Source organism: Macrotis lagotis, chromosome 5, assembly GCF_037893015.1.
Source record: "Macrotis lagotis isolate mMagLag1 chromosome 5, bilby.v1.9.chrom.fasta, whole genome shotgun sequence".
In the NCBI taxonomy this organism is placed as follows: Eukaryota; Metazoa; Chordata; class Mammalia; order Peramelemorphia; family Peramelidae; genus Macrotis; species Macrotis lagotis.
Genome location: NC_133662.1, coordinates 7,939,438 through 7,959,013, shown reverse-complemented (window position 1 = coordinate 7,959,013; position 19,576 = coordinate 7,939,438). Strand labels below are relative to the sequence as shown.

The 19,576-nt window shown below is 38.0% G+C and overlaps 1 protein-coding gene across 5 annotated transcripts in view; it reads left to right on the top strand.

The window, feature by feature from the left end:
* LOC141523442 (butyrophilin subfamily 3 member A3-like) overlaps positions 1-11,317 on the top strand; it is a 64,297-nt gene extending 52,980 nt beyond the window's left edge. For 4 of the 5 annotated variants that reach the window (XM_074236622.1, XM_074236621.1, XM_074236620.1 and 1 more), the window contains 6 exons: positions 1,908-2,669; positions 5,503-5,523; positions 5,622-5,648; positions 6,372-6,398; positions 8,994-9,020; positions 10,462-11,315. In XM_074236622.1, coding sequence (XP_074092723.1) covers positions 1,908-2,669; positions 5,503-5,523; positions 5,622-5,648; positions 6,372-6,398; positions 8,994-9,020; positions 10,462-10,985 — 1,388 coding nt within the window. In that variant the 3' untranslated portion in view covers positions 10,986-11,315. Of the gene's footprint in view, positions 1-1,907; positions 2,670-5,502; positions 5,524-5,621; positions 5,649-6,371; positions 6,399-8,993; positions 9,021-10,461 lie in introns of all 5 variants that reach the window. The other variant, XM_074236623.1, reaches the window with a different exon arrangement.
* Positions 11,318-19,576: the final 8,259 nt, after the last annotated feature.

The window sequence follows — 19,576 nt, the reverse complement described above, 5'->3', positions numbered from 1 at the left end:
ACACCAGATACTTTATTCTCTGCAAATATTACATGGTAAAGTCAATTAGGTTTGGGTAGATGTTCCCTTATGTTCTATGGGTTTCTAGAGAGAAATTCAAATTTGGGTAGATGCTCCCTTATGTTCTATGGATTTCTTGAGAGAAGTTCAAATTTTCCTTATTCAAGGGAATACAAGAATCAAGTAATTTGCGACCAAAGCTTTATCTATTGTGCTTTGAGGTGGTACCAGGTCTGGAATTTTTAAAAAAATTTATTTATTTAACACAAAGGGGTTAAGTGACTTGCCCAAGGTCACACAGCTAGGCAATTATTAAGTGTCTGCGGCTGGATTTGAACTCAGATCTTCCTGACTCCAGAGAGGGTACTCTATCCACTGAGCCACCTAGCTAACCCCAGATCTGGAATTAAAGAAAAAAGGAATGAGACTTTTCTCAGTGGTAGTCCCCCTCTATATTAAGGTGGTCTGTTGGGCCTAGAGAGTCTTCTTTATCGTATACTCCTCTTGGGCATCTGAAATATCCCATGTCCAAGTAGGGACTCTTGGGCAGACTGACTACTCCAGTCATTGTCAATTTTACCAGCAGCACAGGAGGATGAAGCGATAAAGCCAGAGTCTGGATATATCCCCAAATGTCAGTAATAGCATTTTCAATCCCTTCCATTGGTTCCAGCATGACTTCTTGCTAAGTATCCTGATTCAGAGGCTGGTAGGAATAGTTTGTTGGGCCTGATCCCAAGTCTTCAGTTTTTCCTCAGGTTCTTCAATGTTACAGTCATCTGTGTCATTTGTGGAGCCCTGATGCCTCTAATCCTCATTCTTATTTGAGAAGATTCACACATGCTCCATCCAGTTTTTCTTCAGTGAGAGAGAGAGAGAGAGAGAGAGAGAGAGAGAGAGAGAGAGAGAGAATGAGAGAGAGAGAATGAGAGAGAGGCTGGCCAAAGAGAAAAGGATATTTTAAAAAATGAAAGCAAAAATAGGCCCTAGATTTATTGAATTCCAAGTTCCATCTATAGTTGTGGCAGCACTAGACCAAATGAAAATCATGCAAATGATTTCCCTTATATGGGCAGTCCCTTAAAGGAATGGATATATTAAGATTCACCAACACCCTAATAATAGCTAAGATCCAATGTGATTCATAATCTTTTTTCTGCTTCTATTGGAAATTGCAACATTTCCTAGGAATGTGTTGGATAAATTTTCAATTCTTGAACCTGATGTTCTATGGGGGTACTGTGCTAAGTCACAAACCTTATTTTCTCCTCCAGAGTCATCTGGGTCCAGTGACCAGATATGAATCAGGAGGACTGGAGTTGGTCCTCAATTTGAGACAATCAGGGTTAAATGATGTATCCATGGTTAACAGTGTTAGGTATCTGAGGTCAAATTTGAACTCAGGTCTTCTTGACTCTAGAGCTGTACTAACTTAACTCTCCTGCTGTAGCTTTCAATATTTCCTACATAAATCCCCCTGTTCCAACTAAACTGATTCCTTCTCCATTGGATTCCTCTCTTCCTTTTCTTGTAAATTTTCTGTTTGGAATTACTTTCATTTATTCACTTATCCTATTTATCCTTCAAAGTTCTAAAGAGATGAAAAGAACTGAAAAGATCCAGTGTCTTCCTGAGACACCTGACAGACATCTACTTTAGGCTAATGGAGTTTATAAGCTATAAGCTTATAATAATAATTATATATATTATAATTTATTATATATGTTATAATGCTATATATAATATATACATGTATAATTTTATATGATATAATAAGTTTATAAGTGAAGGGATGAGTTTGGGGATGCAGCTGGGTTGGGTATTGTTCAAGAAAAAATAATCTGAAAAAGAAAGACATTTTATATGTATCCCTGAATATCTGATTGAATTTTTTTTTTATTTTTTAGCTACAAGGACAAGGAATAGAAGGTCATCAATTGTGCTTTGGATTCTTGTGGTTCTTTTAATTTGTTTCATGGTCAGAAATTATCTGAAAAAAGAGGAAGAAGATACTGGAAATTCACATGTATGCCAAAGAGAATATTATCAAGGAAAGACATTAGACTGGGAGCAAAATCAAGTGATTAAAGAGTCATTGGCTAAAGAGAAGGAATCCTTGTTTAAAGAGAAGGAATCCTTGGTTAAAGAGAAGGAATCCTTGGTTAAAGAGAAGGAATCCTTGGTTAAAGAGAAGGAATCCTTGTTTAAAGAGAAGGAATCCTTGGTTAAAGAGAAGGAATCCTTGGCTAAAGAGAGGGAATCTTTATGTATGGAAAGAGAATCATTGGGTAATGAGAGACAATCCTTGGCTACAGTGAAGGAGACCTTATATACTCTCAGAGAGTCATTGAATAAAGAGAACATGACAAATAGACAGGAAGAGAAGAAAGACTCAGAGTATTTGAGAAAAAGTGAATTCCTGACCAAAGAGAGAGAGCAACTGGCTAAAGAAAAAGACTCATATAAAAAAAGAGAATTTTTGACTACTGAGAGAGAATGCTTGAATAAAGAGAGAGAGAAGGACTCTTTGGATCCAGACAAAGTGTCATTGATTAGAGAGAGAGAATCCCTGAATACAGAGAGGTCATTGAAGAAAAAGACAAAGTCCCTGGGTAAAGGGAAACCATTTGTCACTTCGAAAGAAGAAATTCCAGAGGACAAATTCCAAGGTAAGGAAAAAAAATGACCTGTTTGGGTCCACTAAATTTGCTGAGGAACAGAAAAATCTAGGCAAGAAGACAAAATACCAGACATAGGTAAAATGTGGCACAAGATACGTAAGACTTCTTTTTGAGATATGAGCAAAGGACAATAAATGATAGTCTCCTCAAGGGGAACATGTTGGCCTTGAAAGAATCAGTGGAATCATTGACCTCCAAAGTAGAGAATATTAGTTTTCATTCATTAAGCTTATCCCAGGGAGGTATTCTAGAGATTGAGAATTCTGTTTATCAGCTTCCAACCTGTCTGGAGACAGGAAAAATTCTCTCCTAGAGACAGTTAGGCCTAAATTTAGAAGTCTCTTGACTGGTTTGTTTCTTTTTTAACCTTTTTAATCTGGCACAGACCAGTCCCTTGAAATTGAGGATAAGTGACTTTGAATGAGTGTGAAAGGAAAGGAAGGAAGAAGAGGATCATGGCTCAATGGCTCAATGGATGACCTATATTTTCTTCTCTTGTTCTCTCTACACTATCCCAGGAGATGGGGCTGCATCCTGGTACCAGTTCTGGTACTTAGGACCTGTGGCCTATGAACAGCCAAGGGAGTCAGAGCTGAAATGAATCTGTCCTTCCTGGGGAATTTTCCTAGAATATGGGACATTGGGCAGCCAGAATACTCAAAGAACCTCTGTAGGTCTCCATGAGGATTATCAGCATAAAAACTTATTGGTACACTGACATTATGATGATCAAATATATTTCCTCTTTGTAGACAAATTCTATACTTAAATTTTCCACAGTTAAAACACTGAATTATTTCTCTTTTTATTTTTAAAAAAAAGCTCCCAATTGGAGGTACATCCCAGTGAACAGCTTAAAATCTCACTACTAGATTAGATACTTATTTTAAATGTTCAGAAAAAAACCTACCAATCACGACCCCCTCTCCTTTTAGATTGCATCTTAGATTTGTTCTTGACCTTGACCCTGATGTCCATTCAACAATAGGAAGAGGGCCAAAGCTGGCTCTAAAGGTCATGTACTTCTACATACTTTCCTGGGCCTACAAAAGATTCCAGAGACTGGGGACTCTCCCTTTCTTGGTGTAAATGCAGGCCTAGACTGGGATTTAGAAATCCTTGAACTTTCCTGGTTCTGGTCTCTTCATCCCCTTTCTCAGCACAGGCTAAGTCTCTGAAGGGGAGGGTGAATGTATGATCTGAAAGAGTCTTTGAGTTGATTCATCTCTAATCTTTATCTTCCCTTTTATCTCACATCACATTTCACTTATTGTTTCAATTATTTAACTAAATCTATATGAGCCCTAGAATCAGAATTTCCAGAAGGGAAGAGCCATTTGGTCAGTTAGTAAACATTTATTAAACATATACTATGTGCTGGGCAATGTGCTAAGTCCTTGAGATATAAAAAGAGTGAAAAGATAATTCCTTCTCTCAAGGAGCTCATAATCTAATGGAGGAATCAAAATGTAAACTAATATATACATATTTGTATATGTATAAATATATAAATATATATGTATATATATGACAACTATAAATGACATAAATAAGGAAATAATAAAAAAGAGGGAAGGCATGAGAATTAAGAAGGGCTGGAAAAGGTTGCCTATTCATAGTGGGTTTTAGTTACTAAAGGAAGCCTGGCAATCCAGGAGGTAGAGATGAGTGGGGAGAACATTGCAGCAATGAGGGGCAGCCAGAGAACATTCTTGGAGCTGAGAGATAGAGGGTCTTATTCAAGGACCATGAAGGTGACCAGTGCACTGGATCAAAGAGCATGTGGTGGGGAATATGGTGTAAGAAGACTGAAAAGGTAGACAGGGTCTTGGTTATGAAAAGCTTTGAACTTCAAATAGAGAATTTTGTATTTGATCTTAGAGGTAATTGAGTGGACAGGAAGATGATGTTGTGTGACATAATCAGGCTTACACTTTAGGAAAAAGACTTTGATGGATTGAAATGAGAAGAGACTTGAGGCAATCAGACCCCTGAGCAAGTTGTGGCTACAGTTCAGCTGATGAAGGCCTGCATTTGAATGGTGGGGGTGAGAAAGGACAGAAGTGGGGGCATTTGAGAGATGTTGTAAAGAAATTATGACAGGTTTTGAATCTGAAGGTGTAGAAATAGTGAAGAGTGGAGAGTCTGAGACCAGGTTTCAAGTCTGAGATACTGGGAGAATGATGTTGCCCTCTACAACAACAGGGAATTTAAGAGGAGATGAGAAGTTTAGGGAGAAATATAATGAATTTGCTTTTGGAAATATTGAGTTTATGATGTTTACTGAAAATCTAGTTTGAAATATCTGAAAGAGTTGGAGATGTGAGATTGGAGATCTGCAGAGAGATTAGCACAAGACAGGGTAGATCTGAGAATCATAAGCATAGTAATTAAATCAAGAGGAGCTGATGGGATCATCCAGTGAGATAGTATAACAGAAGAAAAGAAGAGGGGCTGAGACAGAACCTGAAGGTACCCACCTTAGAGGGCATGATCTGGAAAAGAGTCTAGCAAAGGAGTAAGAGAAGGACCAGACAGACAGGTGGGATGAAAGTCAGGAGAGAGTGAAATGCCAAAATTGTAGAGAGAAGAAAGCATCTAGGAGAAAGGGTGATTGACAGTGTTTAAGGAGAATGAGAATTGAGGAAAAACCATTAGACTTGACATAAAGGATCATGGGTAACTTTGAAGTTTAAAAACTTCAGTAGAATGATGAGGGAGAAGGTATGTAAAGGATAGAACCACCAAGGGTGATTGGCAGAAAGTCTCTTAATTTTCAGTGTTCCTTAAATAATAAACTTCTTTTTATTTCATCTTTCAGTTGCTCTCCAGGAAGAAATTGGTAAGTTTCATTTTTTTCTTTTAAATTTAACTCTAATTTTATAAGTAATTTCTGACTCTGTCTCATGGGTCTGTCTATTTCTCTGTGCTCCTTTACAGAGAGAAGAAAGGCTCTATACCAGGCAGGTGTGTGACCCTTATGTTTTCTCTTTATTCCCAGAAAGAAGGAAATACATATTATTGCAGGGAATTGAAGATGAAGAGTCTAAGGGAAAGGTTGGATCTCTTAAGGTTGGATCTCTTATAGTTGGCTCTAACCAAGATAATATAATAAAATGGAAGTAGCCATGTGTTTTCAGTTTTCAGGACTTGGATTCTAATCAGGAGTGTACTAATAATAGTTTATTCACTAGTCCTTCAGAAAAAAAATACATGACATTCTTTTAAGTTTAATGTGCATTATTAACATTTTCACTTCACTTTCTTAAGTGGTACAGTAGACAGGAGAAACAATTAACTCTTAATCTGATATCAGCTAACTCCAGTATGTCTGTCCTGGGACAAATGACACAATTTCTCTAGGTCTGTTTCTTCATCTGTAAAATGTGGAGTTTTGATGAAATAAACAAAAAGCTACATTCCTGGTGCATTTCTAAGAGTCCCAGATGGCTCTCTGTTATTATTTCTGCACTTGGGGAAAAGTTATGGTAAGAGGAAGATCTGGGATAGGCCAAAGAGTTTATAAAAAGTTAAACTTTAAAATGTGTGTGAAACTAATAAAATAATATCGAGTATCAAAAATTTGTTTTTCTCTTCTTCCCATTCACTTTTCTTTAGACCCCTGATGAAAAATCTTCCTTTGTATCTTCAATCATTTTTTTTCTTTGTCCTTGTCTATTTCTTTTTCAGACTGGAGAAAAGCCAACATCTACGCTGGTAAGTGATGCTATGATAGTCTCTTGTCTGTCCTCATCAACACAGGGCTTAGACTTACTCTATGTAGTTCCAGAGAGCATTGTGTTACTAATAGGTAGAATGAGGAAATAACATGGCCAGACATTGACTGTAGAAAAATTACCTTGGCAGCTGAATGGAGAATGGAGCTGAAGGAAATTAGAGCTAGGGAGACCAGTTAAAGACTATTAAGAGGCTATGAGATGCTGAATTGGGATTATGGTCATATGAGTGAAAGGGAATAGAAATATATGAGGGTTCTTGTTAATGTAGAGGTGACATATGTGGCAAGGGATTGGCTATATGGAGTGAGTGAGTGAGAAAGGAATGAAGGAATGACATGCACAATAGAGGTGCCCTTGTTAGTAATTGGGGTAGTGTGAGGAAGGGTTTTGGTGGACTGACCTGTTGAGATTTTGGATCTGTTGAGTCTAAGATTCCTAGTTCAAGATATTTGAGAAGGAGATGGAGGTGAGTTATTAAATCTGGAGAGAGATTAGGGCTGGATTCATTAATTTGGGAATCACTGCCTAGAGATGATAATTGAATGTTTGGCTTAATGAGATAATCATGTGAGATACTATAGAGAAAAAAGAAAAAAAAAGAGTTCAGGATAGAAAAGTTATAGGGAATAAGATATGAAACAGTAAAGGAACCTGAGAACGAGAATTTGGAAAGTTAGGAGGGAGATGAGGATAGAAGACTGTCATAAAAACTTACAAAGAAGAAAGTATTCAGGAGGAGAGGGTGATCAATAGTTTAAAAATACTGTGGAAACATCAAGTAACAGCATGGCTGAGAAGAGGTCATTGAATGGCAATTAAGAGGGCACTGATAACTGGAGAAGGTAGTTTCAGCTGAATGATGAGGTTGGAAGTCCTATGAAACAGCTAGGAGGCATAGTAGCACTTGTCCTGGAATCAGGAAGCTCTGATTTCAAACCTCATTTCAGATACAAGCTTTGTGACCCTGGGTCCCTCAAACTATTTTCCTCAGTTTTCTTGAGTGTGAAGTGGGGATAATAACAGCACTTATTTTGCATAGTTTTGAGGATCCATAGAGATAATATTTATAAAGTGCTTTGTATAGTGACTGGCACATAATAGGCACCAAATAAATATTTAAGCCTTTGCCCTTTTCCCATATTTCAAAGAATTTTGAAGAGAGTTAAGAGGAGAGGTATTAAAGGCTCCAAATGTAGACGTAAGTGAAAAGGAATTGAGCCACACATAGCAGAGTTATACGCTTGTAGCTGATGGGAATTGTCAATTCCAGCGAGGATTTCTAAGGATGGGACAGTGGTCATTTATAGCTTGTGTGGAATGAATCAGTAGATTGGGAGAAGATGAATATAAATAAGCATAAGCATAATAATGGGAGCAACTTGTTGGAGGAATCAGAAGGGTTTAGGATCAAGGACACTGTTCAAGTAGTTTTGTCTTGGACAGAAGAAAGGCCTCCTCTTGATCTGAGACTCTAGGGAAGGAGGACATAGGGAAAATATTTGAAGGTTGTGATAGGAGAATGGGGCACCAAAGGAAATTGAGGAGAGAAGAGTTATTGTTAACTATGACTCTGCCTTGATCATAACTTGGAACATTACTCTCACTTGTAAGGCACAAAATTTTAGGAAGGTTATAGACCAAGTGGGTACATCCAGAGGGAAATGATCAATGATGGTGAGAGCACAGGAGTCATTACCATTTGAAAGAATAATTAAAAAAAAACTGGAGGAGGAATAGATTTAAGGGGACATATTTCAATCTTTAAGTATTTGAGTAAGAAAGATTAGTTTTGTTTTGCTTGATCCAGGAGGAAAGGACTAAGAGCAGTAATGGGTAATGGTTGGCAGAAGAAGGAAATGCTGGCTAGTAATTAGAATTACTCCAAAGTAGAATGAGTTAGCTAAAGAAGTAGAGAATTCTCCATAGCTAACTGTCTTCAAGCTGAAGCTGGATGACCACCTGTCTATTTTATAAAAGGGATTCCTACTCAAATTGAAGAGTAGATAATTTCTGAAGTGCCTCCCAAACATGAGACTCTATGAGGAGAGAATTCTTAAGCTGAATTTTGGAGAAGAAATATAGATTGATGGGGAGGAGGAAAGAGGGAGGAAGAAATGGAAATATGATTGATAGTGTGGTAAAAGTAAATAGGAAGGATTGAATAAGTCAAAGACTTGTATAGAGGACATAAAGAAAATGGAGTAAGTTCTGAAAGAGTAGTGAAGAAAGGGAGCTGATAAAGATCTCTCTCCTTCCTTGAAGTTCTCCAAATGTGCATCTTTATTTTTTCCAATCCCATCCAGACCATGCTGAGTAATAGATACATGGTTTCTTATGGGGACAGTTTACAGAAAATGTCATCCTTCCTCATAATGAACTGGAGAGAAATCTTTTAAGAGAAGAGCAGTTGGAAAATAGAAAATCTTTGTTCAGGGTATTTTCAGAGAACTTTCCTTGGAACACTATACTACAGGAAAAGATCATGAAAATATATGCTGAGCAAATCTCTGACTCTCTCATTAGATATGTTTTGGTGTGAAACTTACTATATGTTTGTGTTGTTTCTGTTCAGATTGGAGGAAAGAACAGTTTCAGGCATGTAAGTAACGAGTTTTCCTTTTAAGTCTCATTCCCAGTTGGTTCCTTTCCTGGTTCTCCGTGTGTGTGTGTGTGTGTGTGTGTGTGTGTGTGTGTGTGTGTGTGTGTGGGAGAGAGAGAGAGAGAGAGAGAGAGAGAGAGAGAGAGAGAGAGAGAGAGATTCCATTGATGAGTGAAGGGGAGTAGATTACAAGAGAGTTTTCTTATTTTGAAGCAACAGAGGACTTTCAGAGATAGGAGAGAATGGGAAAGGAATGGGGAGCTTCCTTAATACATTTGTCCAGACCCTTACCCCTAATAGACATGATGAAGGCATGGGTAGCTCTTTGGGGGAGGGAAATAGAACAAATTTCAAATGAATTACCAGTGAAGGAAGAGCAGATGGTCCTCATCACAATTGCTGAAGATTCTTTTCCTGTCCTTTATCGTTGAATATTTCACTAGTCAGTCTAAGTCATACTTCGATGATAATTAGAGTCAAGGTGAATTAGGCAACTATCCTTGTGAATCACCAGAATTCCTTCAGACTGAACTGACTCCCTACTTTGCTAATAGCCAAGCACATCTCAGTGACATTTTGCAAACCCCTGTAAGTCCTTGCTTCAAACATCATTGGAACTGGTGCATTTAAAATCATCCTATTTGCTAGGAACCCCCCCCCCCCCCAAGACAGAGTTCTGAGCCAATGGTACTCTATTAAGTCCACAGTTACTTCTTCTTTTTCTTCTTTTACTTTTTAAAGTTTTTGCAGTGCCCACGGTCATACTGCTAGGTAATTATTACGTGTCTGAGTTGGGATTTGAACTCAGGTCCTCCTGACTCCAGGGCCCGTGCTCTATCCATTGTGCCACCTAGTTTCCCCCTACAGTTCCTTCCAATGAAGTGGAACTCAGATCTTCCTCACAATATGAGATGCCCCTTCCTCCAGGCCTTAGTATCACAGGGCTTGACAAAATAGGTAGAACTCACCAAAAATATAGAAACTCATCATTTGATGACTTTTTCCCCTGACACTCCAGGAGGGTTTATGCAAAATACAGAATCCCATTTTTTGACAAACAGACTAATGAGCAGACCCTAAGCCACTTGTATTGACCTTTCAGGAGCTCTGATGAGCTGGCAGAAATACAGGCCTTAGACCAGCAGGGCTACTTGTTGGTCAGGTACTCATGGTTATCTCCACACATTAGGCTATAGAGGGATGCCAAGGCATAGAGAGACAACAATAACTGAGAGGGCTTTCTATATAATTGAGTCACCTCCACTATAATAAAAAAAATAAATGTAGAGTTTCTCTAGATAGTTTTCTGTGATTCAGCAAGTGAAGTTACAACTTATATTTCACAGCTCTGAATCAGATATTAGTATTAATAATCACTAACTCTAGGAATAATCCGATGTTCAAGTCTCATACAGGATTAACCTCATGGTTCTTTTTGCAGTACATATGACTTTGGATCCAGATACAGCACATCCAGAACTTATTTTATCTGAAGAGTGGAGATGGGTTATTCGGGGAGAAAGTCCCCAGAATTTCTCTGACACCTCTAAGAGATTTGATTCTCTGCCTTGCGTTCTGGGTCGAGAGAAAATCACCTCAGGAAGACATTACTGGGAACTAGAAGTTGGGACCAGAGCTGATTGGGATTTGGGTGTTTGTAGAGATGATGTGAAAAAGAAAGGGATGATCACAGTTTCCCCAGAGAATGGCTTCTGGGCTCTCAGGCTTTGTAATAATGAATACTGGGCTCTCACTTCCCCTCCTACTTCCCTCTCCTTGAGACAGTCCCCTCACAAGGTGGCCGTTTTCCTAGACTATGATGCTGGAGATGTCTCATTCTACAATATGAATGATGGGTCCCATATCTATAATTTTACTTCTGTCTCCTTTAATGGGACTCTCTACCCTTTTATTAGACTTTGGTCATATGACCAAACTCCAGTGACCATCTGTATAGAGCCTTAGAGAATTTTCTTATCTCTGCATACCTGCCTTCCCTTAGATTATGGGAGTGGGGGGAAGAAGGAGGGATGCTTAAATCCTTAAATCAAACTTCATTCTTCATTCTTGTTCCTTGTCATTTTTCAATTGGAGTCACTCAATGAATACCATTCTTTCCCTCCAATTTTGGCTTTTGTACTTTCTCATGTTACAAAATAAAGTTCATTTGGTTTTAAAATGCTTCAAAAGTTTGTTGTTTTAAGTTGTTTTTCTAGCAGCCTGTTTTTTCCTTGCTCACTATGCAGGGCATGATACCAGAAGACAGGAAATCTTCCCTCTGTCAGCAAAGATAAGACTTTAAAATGTCTCAAGGGTTTTTCTCTATGTTATTCCCCTTAATCATAAGGAGAAAGAATCTTTAGTGATCATCTAGAGTCAGGTCCATTAATCATTTTTAAGGACTAATGAAGAGAGACATAGCAGTTGCTAGGCCATAAAAGGAAGATTAATGTCAATAGGAGATGAGGAGTTTGACAAGGTGGATGTGGAGGAGGTATTAGTTCAGATAGGAAGGTGGAAAGAACCTCAAAACAGTGGATTTGGAGTTCTTGAAGTCTTTGAGTTCATTAAATCTATTAGGGATATTTCTTTGGTCTTGGGGAAGTTACCTTTCTGGACTTCAGTTTCCCCATCCATATATAACAATGAGTATAATTTGTTTATGTGATTTCTCCAGTTAGTCATCATTGTACCTCATCCAATTCATAACCCAGTATTCTGCAATCCTAAGGGAAGAAGGGTGAATAAACAAATATGCCAGTGAAATAGATAATACCCTTGAAGGTTACTCAACCCCATAGAGACTTGAGTTGGAAAAGTTCTTCTAGTTCTGCTCACTTCATTTTGTACTTTTTGTACATTTTGTACATTTTGTGTCTTTGCAAGATTTTCTGAAGTAGGGGTAGCTAGGTGGCACAGTGGATAAAGCACCGACCCTGGAGTCAGGAGTACCTGGGTTCAAATCTGGTCTCAGACACTTAATAATTACCTAGCTGTGTGGCCTTGGGCAAGCCACTTAATCCCATTTGCCTTGCAAAAAAAACTTTAAAAAAAGATTCTTTGAAGTTACCCCTTTCCTCATTTCTTATGACACTACAATATTTCTTCACATTCTAAACCATAATTTATCCATTACCAATCAATGGACATATTTTTAAGTTTCCAATACTTTGTTACCACCTTATAGAATGGCTATAAATATTTTCATAATATGAGTCTTTTTCCTCTTTCTTTGATCTCTTTGGGGTAAAGGCCTAGTAGTGATAATTGTTAGGTCTATGATAATGCACATTTTAATGTCCTTTTGGGAAATTCCAAGTTACTTTTCAAAATGACTATGCCAGTTCAAGGCTCCATCAAGATTGCATTGAAGTGCCTATTTTTCAGTAGCTCCTCCAATATTTATTTTTCTTTTGTCTCCAATCTGTTGAGTATGAAATAGAACTTACTTTTTAAATTTACATTTCTAGTGATTCCAAAAGTTTTTAAAGACTGTGATTCTTTATAACTTCTACTCTTATAAATTTGAATAGATTCCCTTAATATTTATGAGTTGTTGGCCTAAATCTAATTTCCACTGGACAACTGTCCAATTTTCCCAAAAATTTTGATTAGAGAGTTAGTTGATGTCTTTGATTATTTCACATTTACATATGTAAATTTAATATATCTATTTTGTATGTTTTTCTCTATGCTATGTACCTATTCTGTTCCACCGATCAGCTTATTTTTTTAAACAGTACCTGGTCTTTTGATGATTATTACTTTGCAATATAATTTGACAGGGACCGCTGAGAACTCTTTGTATTCTCGAATAAATATATTTATTTAAGTAGTGTCACTTTTTATTATATTGGATTGATCTAGTCATGAGCAATTAGTATTTCTCTAATTATTTAAATATGTCTTTATTTTTGCACAACTTGTTTTGTAGTTATATGCCTATAGTTCCTATGTGTATTTGGGGTCCCTGTAGGTAAAAGCAGTGATGTAGATCCCTGAAGTTGTAAAAGTCATCAGTAATGTAAATTACTCTAGTAGTAAAGACCATACTGTGGATTTTTAGCAAATGTCTCTATCAGTGAAAGCTATGAATACTGTGTAAACTAAAATTAATTTAAGGCAAAAGAAAACACTCTGATAAAGGCATGACAACAGTGAGCAGTACAATGCTTTGCAAATCTGGGATTTTGCCAGGTGTCTAGCATCAGAGACCAGTGCAGAGCCAAAAATATCAGTGAATCTGCATTAACATACTTTGCAGCTCCTACTTTGTCTATTTTCTATAATTACCATGGCAGTTTTGGTAGGTATACAACTACAAAACAATCTGCACTACTTAAGTTAATGTACATCTTCTGGATCATAAAAGCCAAACCCAGAAATAATTATTTAAAAGAGGTAGAAAAAAATAACAAATTCATCTTGAAGACAAAAGGTCAAAAATCTTAAGGGAAATAATGAGAAAAGAGACTAGGAGAATGTGGATAGATTTATTGACTACAGAGATTACTTGGGAGGAAGTAGATGGACAACTCAAGAAACTCCTGAGGAACATGAAGGAACCAAGTGCTTCCCCAGACAAGGAGAAGGATTAGGAGTGGATGCCCCCAACTCCCTTCCTTAGGGAGACAATTAAGGTCATTTCTATTGTAGAGCCATAGTAAGTGAGCAGAGGCACCACTTGCCTGTTAATGTATATTGGGGCCCCAGAAACAAACAGATGGTGTTTGCTCTGATAGACACCAGTGTAGAATACATAATGCTGTATGGAAACTCTGAGAAACATCCTGGCAAGTGGATGGTCATATGATGGCAGCATCTCCAGTGTGTGTTAGCAGTGATGTGAGAAACAACCAGGCCAGGCGGATAGTATAGATTATGTTTATTGATCAGAGGGCCAGGATATTTATACTATAATTAGAGCAGTAAATAATTTTCCACTCCAGTTGATTCTTTTTATTTGTAAAGAAAAATATTTATTGAAACATGATAATAAAAACATATCAATAAAACATCTCCTATAGGTGGTACTATGGTATCAAATTCAAATAGAAAGGTATACCTGTAGCACAATTTGACTTAGGAAAACATAGATTAATATCTGGATTTTTAAATTTTTATATATTTTGTTAAACACTGGTTGGTGCAGTAGAGTAAGGAAGATATGTTGAAATGTGGCCTCAGATAATACCTAGTTGTGTGATCCTATGCAAGCCAATTAACCTCTGCCTCAGTTTCCTTATCCTTATGATGCTAATATAGTACCTACCTCACAAAATTGTTTTTAAAATATTATATTTGTTTTCCAATTATATGCAATAGTAGTCACTATTTATCATTTTTGGAAGGTTTTTAATTTTACACTTACCCCCCCACCCTGCACAGAAGGAAGTCTGTTAATCTTTACATTGTTTTGATGCTATACATTGGTGAAAACTGAATGTGTTGAGAGAGAAATCATATCCTTGAGAATTTAAAATATTAAAGATAACAAAATTATGTAGTACATAAGAGACTTAAAATTTTGGGGGGGTTTACTTATTTTATATTACAATAATCTTGTTGTGAGAGTAAACATACCCCCCTGCCCCCGTCAAAGATAGAGAAGCCTCAAGAATAGTGAGAGAGAAAGTAATGTATACTTTAGTCTGTGTTCAGATTCCAATGACTCTGTCTCTGGGATGAGTTGCCTTTTTTTTTGCAAAGCAGTGGGGTTAAGTGACTTGCCCAGGGTCACACAGCTAGGTAATTATTAAGTGTCAGTCTGGATTTGAACTCAGGTGCTCCTGACTCCAAGGTCAGTACTCTATCCACTGTACCACCTAGCTCCCCAAGTTGCCTTCTTTATCATAAGTCCACCAGAGAAGTTGCTTCACTATTTTCCTCATAGTTGCTATTATTAGCTGTATTTCCCTCCACTCTATTCCTCCCCTCTCTCATTGATTCTGTTCTCTCTCTCCTTTCACCTTGTCCCTGTTCAGAAGTGTATTGTATCTGAGTACCGTCTCCCATGATCTTCCTTATCTTCTATCACCTACACCCCTCCCCTTCCCCATCCCCTTTCTCCCATCCCTTTCTTCTCATTTGTCCTCTAGGGTAAAATAGATTTCTATACCCTATTACGTGCGTATGTCATTTCCTCTCTGAGTCATTTCTGATGAGAATGAAGGCTCATTCATTCACCCTCACCTTCTCCCATTCCACTTCATTGAAAGAGCTGTATCTTGACTCCTGTGTGAAACATCTTAGCTCCTTCTTCTTTCTCTTCCTCCCAGTACTTTCCTTTATCACCTATTGACTCCATCTTGTTACCATATTATACCATTATATTCAGCTCCTTCTAACTACTCTTATGAATGAGAAAGTTCATATGAGTTATCAGTATCTTCTTCCCATGCAGGAACACAAACAATTCAACATCATTAAGTTCTTCATAGTCTTTCTTGTCTACTCCCTCTATGCTTCTCCTGAGTCCTGTACTTAGAGATCAAACTTTCTGTTCAGCTCTGGTGGTTTCTTTTTTTTTTTTTTTTAATGTTTATTAAAGATACTGAGTTTTACAATTCCCCCCCCATCTTACTTCCCCCCCCCCCATGGAAAGCAATTTGTCAGTCTTTACTTTGTTTTCATGTTGTACCTTGATCCAAATTGGGTGTGATGAGAGAGAAATCATATCCTTAGAGAAGAGACAAGAAGCCTAAGAGGTAACAAGATCAGACAATAAGATATTTGTGTTTTACTAAATTAAAGGGAATAGTCCTTGAACTTTGTTCAGACTCCACAGCTCCTTATCTGGATGCAGATGGCACTCTCCTTTGCAGACAGCCCAAAATTGCTCCTGATAGTTGAACTGATGGAATGAGTGAGTCCTTCAAGGTTGATCATCACTCCCATGTTGCTGTTAGGGTATACAGTGTTTTTCTGGTTCTTCTCATCTCACTCAGCATCAGTTCATGCAAATCCCTCCAGGCTTCCCTGAAATCCCATCCCTCCTGATTTCTAATAGAACAATAGTGTTCCATGACATACATATACCACAGTTTGCTAAGCCATTCGCCAATTGAAGGACATTTACCTGATTTCCAATTCTTTGCCACCACAAACAGGGCTGCTATAAATATGTTTGTACAAGTAATGTTTTTACCCTTTTTCATCATCTCCTCAGGGTATAGACACAGTAGTGGTATTGCTGGATCAAAGGGTATGAACATTTTGTTGCCCTTTGGGCGTAGTTCCAAATAGCTCTCCAGAAGGGTTGAATGAATTCACAGCTCCACCAACAGTGTAATAGCGTCCCAGATTTCCCACAACCCTTCCAACAATGATCATTATCTTTTCTGGTCATATTGGCCAATCTGAGAGTTGTCAGGTGATACCTTTAATTTTAATTTAATTTAATTTGCTTTAATTTGCATTTCTCTAATAAATAATGATTTAGAGCATTTTTTCATATGGCTATGGATTGCTTTGATCTCCTCATCTGTCAATTGCCTTTGCATATCCTTTGACCATTTGTCAATTGGGGAATGGCTTTTTTGTTTTAAAAATATGACTCAGTTCTCTGTATATTGTCTAACTCCTGTAACCATTTGGATCTTATCTTGGTAAAGGGTGTTAGGTGTTGGTCTAATCTAAGTTTCTTCCATACTAACTTCCAATTATCCCAGCAGTTTTTATCAAAGAGGGAGTTTTGGGGGTAGCTAGGTGGCACAGTGGATAAAGCACTGGCCTTGGAGTCAGGAGTACCTGGGTTCAAATCCAGTCTCAGACACTTAATAATTACCTAGCTGTGTGGCCTTGGGCAAGCCACTTAACCCCATTGCCTTGAAAAATCTAAAAAAAAAAAAAAAAAAAAAAAAAAAAGGGCATTTTTATCCCAATGGCTGGACTCTTTGGATTTATCAAACAGCAGATTACTATAATCATCTCCTGCTTTTACATACACCTAGTCTTTTCCACTCTATTTCTTAGCCAATACCAAACAGTTTTGATGACTGATGCTTTATAATATAATTTTAGATCAGCTAGGGCTAAGCCACCTTCTTTTTCAGTTTTTTTCATTAAGCTCCTGGCAATTCTTTTTTTTTTACATTTTATTTATTTATTTAGGTTTTTTCATATTCTATATTTTATTTTATTTTTTTAAATTCTCATTTTGTACAAATGTTTTTTTTTACATTAATAAAATATTCTTGTTTAAGAGTAAACAAAATACCCCTCCCCCCATGAATATAGATTTGCTTGGGCAATAAAGTAAAGGAGAGAGAAAAAAAATTAAAATTAAAAATAATAGTAATAATTGTAGGTATGTCCAGGTGGCACAATGGACAAAGCACCAGCCCTGGAGCCACGAGCACCCAAGCCCACATCCAGCCCTATAGACCCAACAATCACCCAGACGTGTGACATGCAAACCACCCGATCCCCACTGCCCTGCAAAAACCAAAAAGAAGGGGTAAAAAAGACTCAAAATAAAATAAAGTAGTAATCATAGTAGGGGTGGCTGGGTGGCAGACAGAGCATTGGCCCTTGAACCAGGAGCACACAGGTCCAAATCCGGCCCCAGACACCCAAAGATCACCCTGCTATGTGCTCCCAGGCAGGCCACCCAGCCCAATTTGCCCTGCACACTCCCCCAAATAATAGTAAAAAATGTGCTTCAGCCTGTGTTCCAACACCACCAACTCTGTCATGGGTGGATCGCATTCTTTATGGTAAATCCATCGCAAAAAGTTGCTTCCCTATTTTTCCAGTGTTGCCATTGCTGATTGCAACTCCCTCCTTTCTTATTTCTCCACTACCATGTACTATATTTTCTCTCTCCTTTCACTCTGACTCTGCTGTAGGGTCGCTGAGTGGCACAGCAGACAGATCCCTGGTCCTGGGGCCAAGGAGCCCTGAGCCCCCATAGCACCCCTTAGGCCCAGAATCCACCTGGCCCCAAGGTCTTGGACAGGCCTTCCAATCCCAGCCCCTTGCAAGAAGTAAAAAAGAAAATGTGTTATATCTGACCACTCTCCCCCCCATGGTCCATACTGTCCTCCTTTATTCACATCCCCATCCCTTCCCCCTGCTCCCCCCCCCCTCCTTCTTACTCTAGATGCCTATACCCCATTGAGTATATATGCTGTTTCTTCTCCTAGTCACCTCTGATGAGAGCAAAGGTTTCCTCATTCCCCCTTGCCTCCCCCCTTCCATATCATTGCAATAGCTCATTGTAATAAAAATCTTATTATATGAAATATCTTGGCCTATTCCCCCCTCTCCTTTTTCTTTCTCCCATTACATTTCCCTTTTTTTTGACTCCATTTTTACATGATATTTTATCTCCGAATTCAGCTTTCTCCTGTGCTTCAACTATAAAAGCTCTCTCTACCTGCTCTATTAACTGAGAAGGTTCATGTGAGTATTATCAGTGTAATTTTTCTATGCAGGAATACATGCAGTTCATCATCATTAAGTCCCTCATATTTTCCCCCTCTCCTCCCATCTCCATGCTTCACCTGAGTCCTGTATCTGAAGATCAAACCTTCTGTTTAGCTCTGGCCATTCCAAAAGGAACCTTTGAAATTCTCCTGGTTCATTGAAAGTCCATCTTTTTCCCTGGAAGAGGACATTCAGCCTTGCTGGGTAGTTCATTCTTGGCTGCATTCTAAGCTCTTTTTCCTTCCGGTATATTATATTCCAAGCCCTATGAGCTTCCAATGTAGTTGCTGCTAAGTCCTGTGTGATCCTGACTGCAGCTCCATGATATTTCAACTGTGTCCTTCTGGCTGCTTGTAATATTTTTCTCTTTGATTTGGGAGTTCTGGAACTTGGCTATAATATTCCTAGGGGTTGGTTTTTTGGGATCTCTTTCTCTGGGTGATTGGTGGATTCTCTCCATTTCTATTTTGCCCTCTGCTTCTAGAATATCAGGGCAATTTTCCTGTAGTAATTCTTTGAAAATGATGTCAAGGCTGTTTTCCTGATCATGACTTTCAGGTATTCCAAGGTATTCCAATAATTTTTAAATTATCTTTCCTAAGTCTGTTTTCCATATCTGTTGTTTTTTCAATGAGATATTTCACATTTTCTTCTAATTTTTCATTTTTTTGATTTTGAAGTATTGATTCCTGATTTCTGGTAAATTCATCAATCTCCCTGAATTCTATTCTTTGTCTGAAGGATTTGTTCTCCTCAGAGAGTTTTCTTATCTCTTTTTCCATCTGGCCAATTTTGCTTTTTAAGGCATTCTTCTCCTCCATAACTTCTTGAACTATTTTATCCATTTGACCTAAGCTGGTTTTTTTTAGCATGCTATTTTCATCAGCATTTTTTTGGATTTCCTTGACTAAGCTGCTGATTTCATTTTCATGTTTTTCCTGCATCTCTCTCCTTTCTTTTCCCAGTTTTTCTTCCAACTCCCTCATTTGATTTTCAAAGTCTTTTTTGAGCTCTGTCATAGCCTGAGCCCAATTTCTGTTTTTCTTGGAGTCTTTAGATGCAGGAGCTTGTGCTTCCTCATCTTCAGACTGAGTATTTTGATCCTTCTTGGGCTCATTTGCAAAATA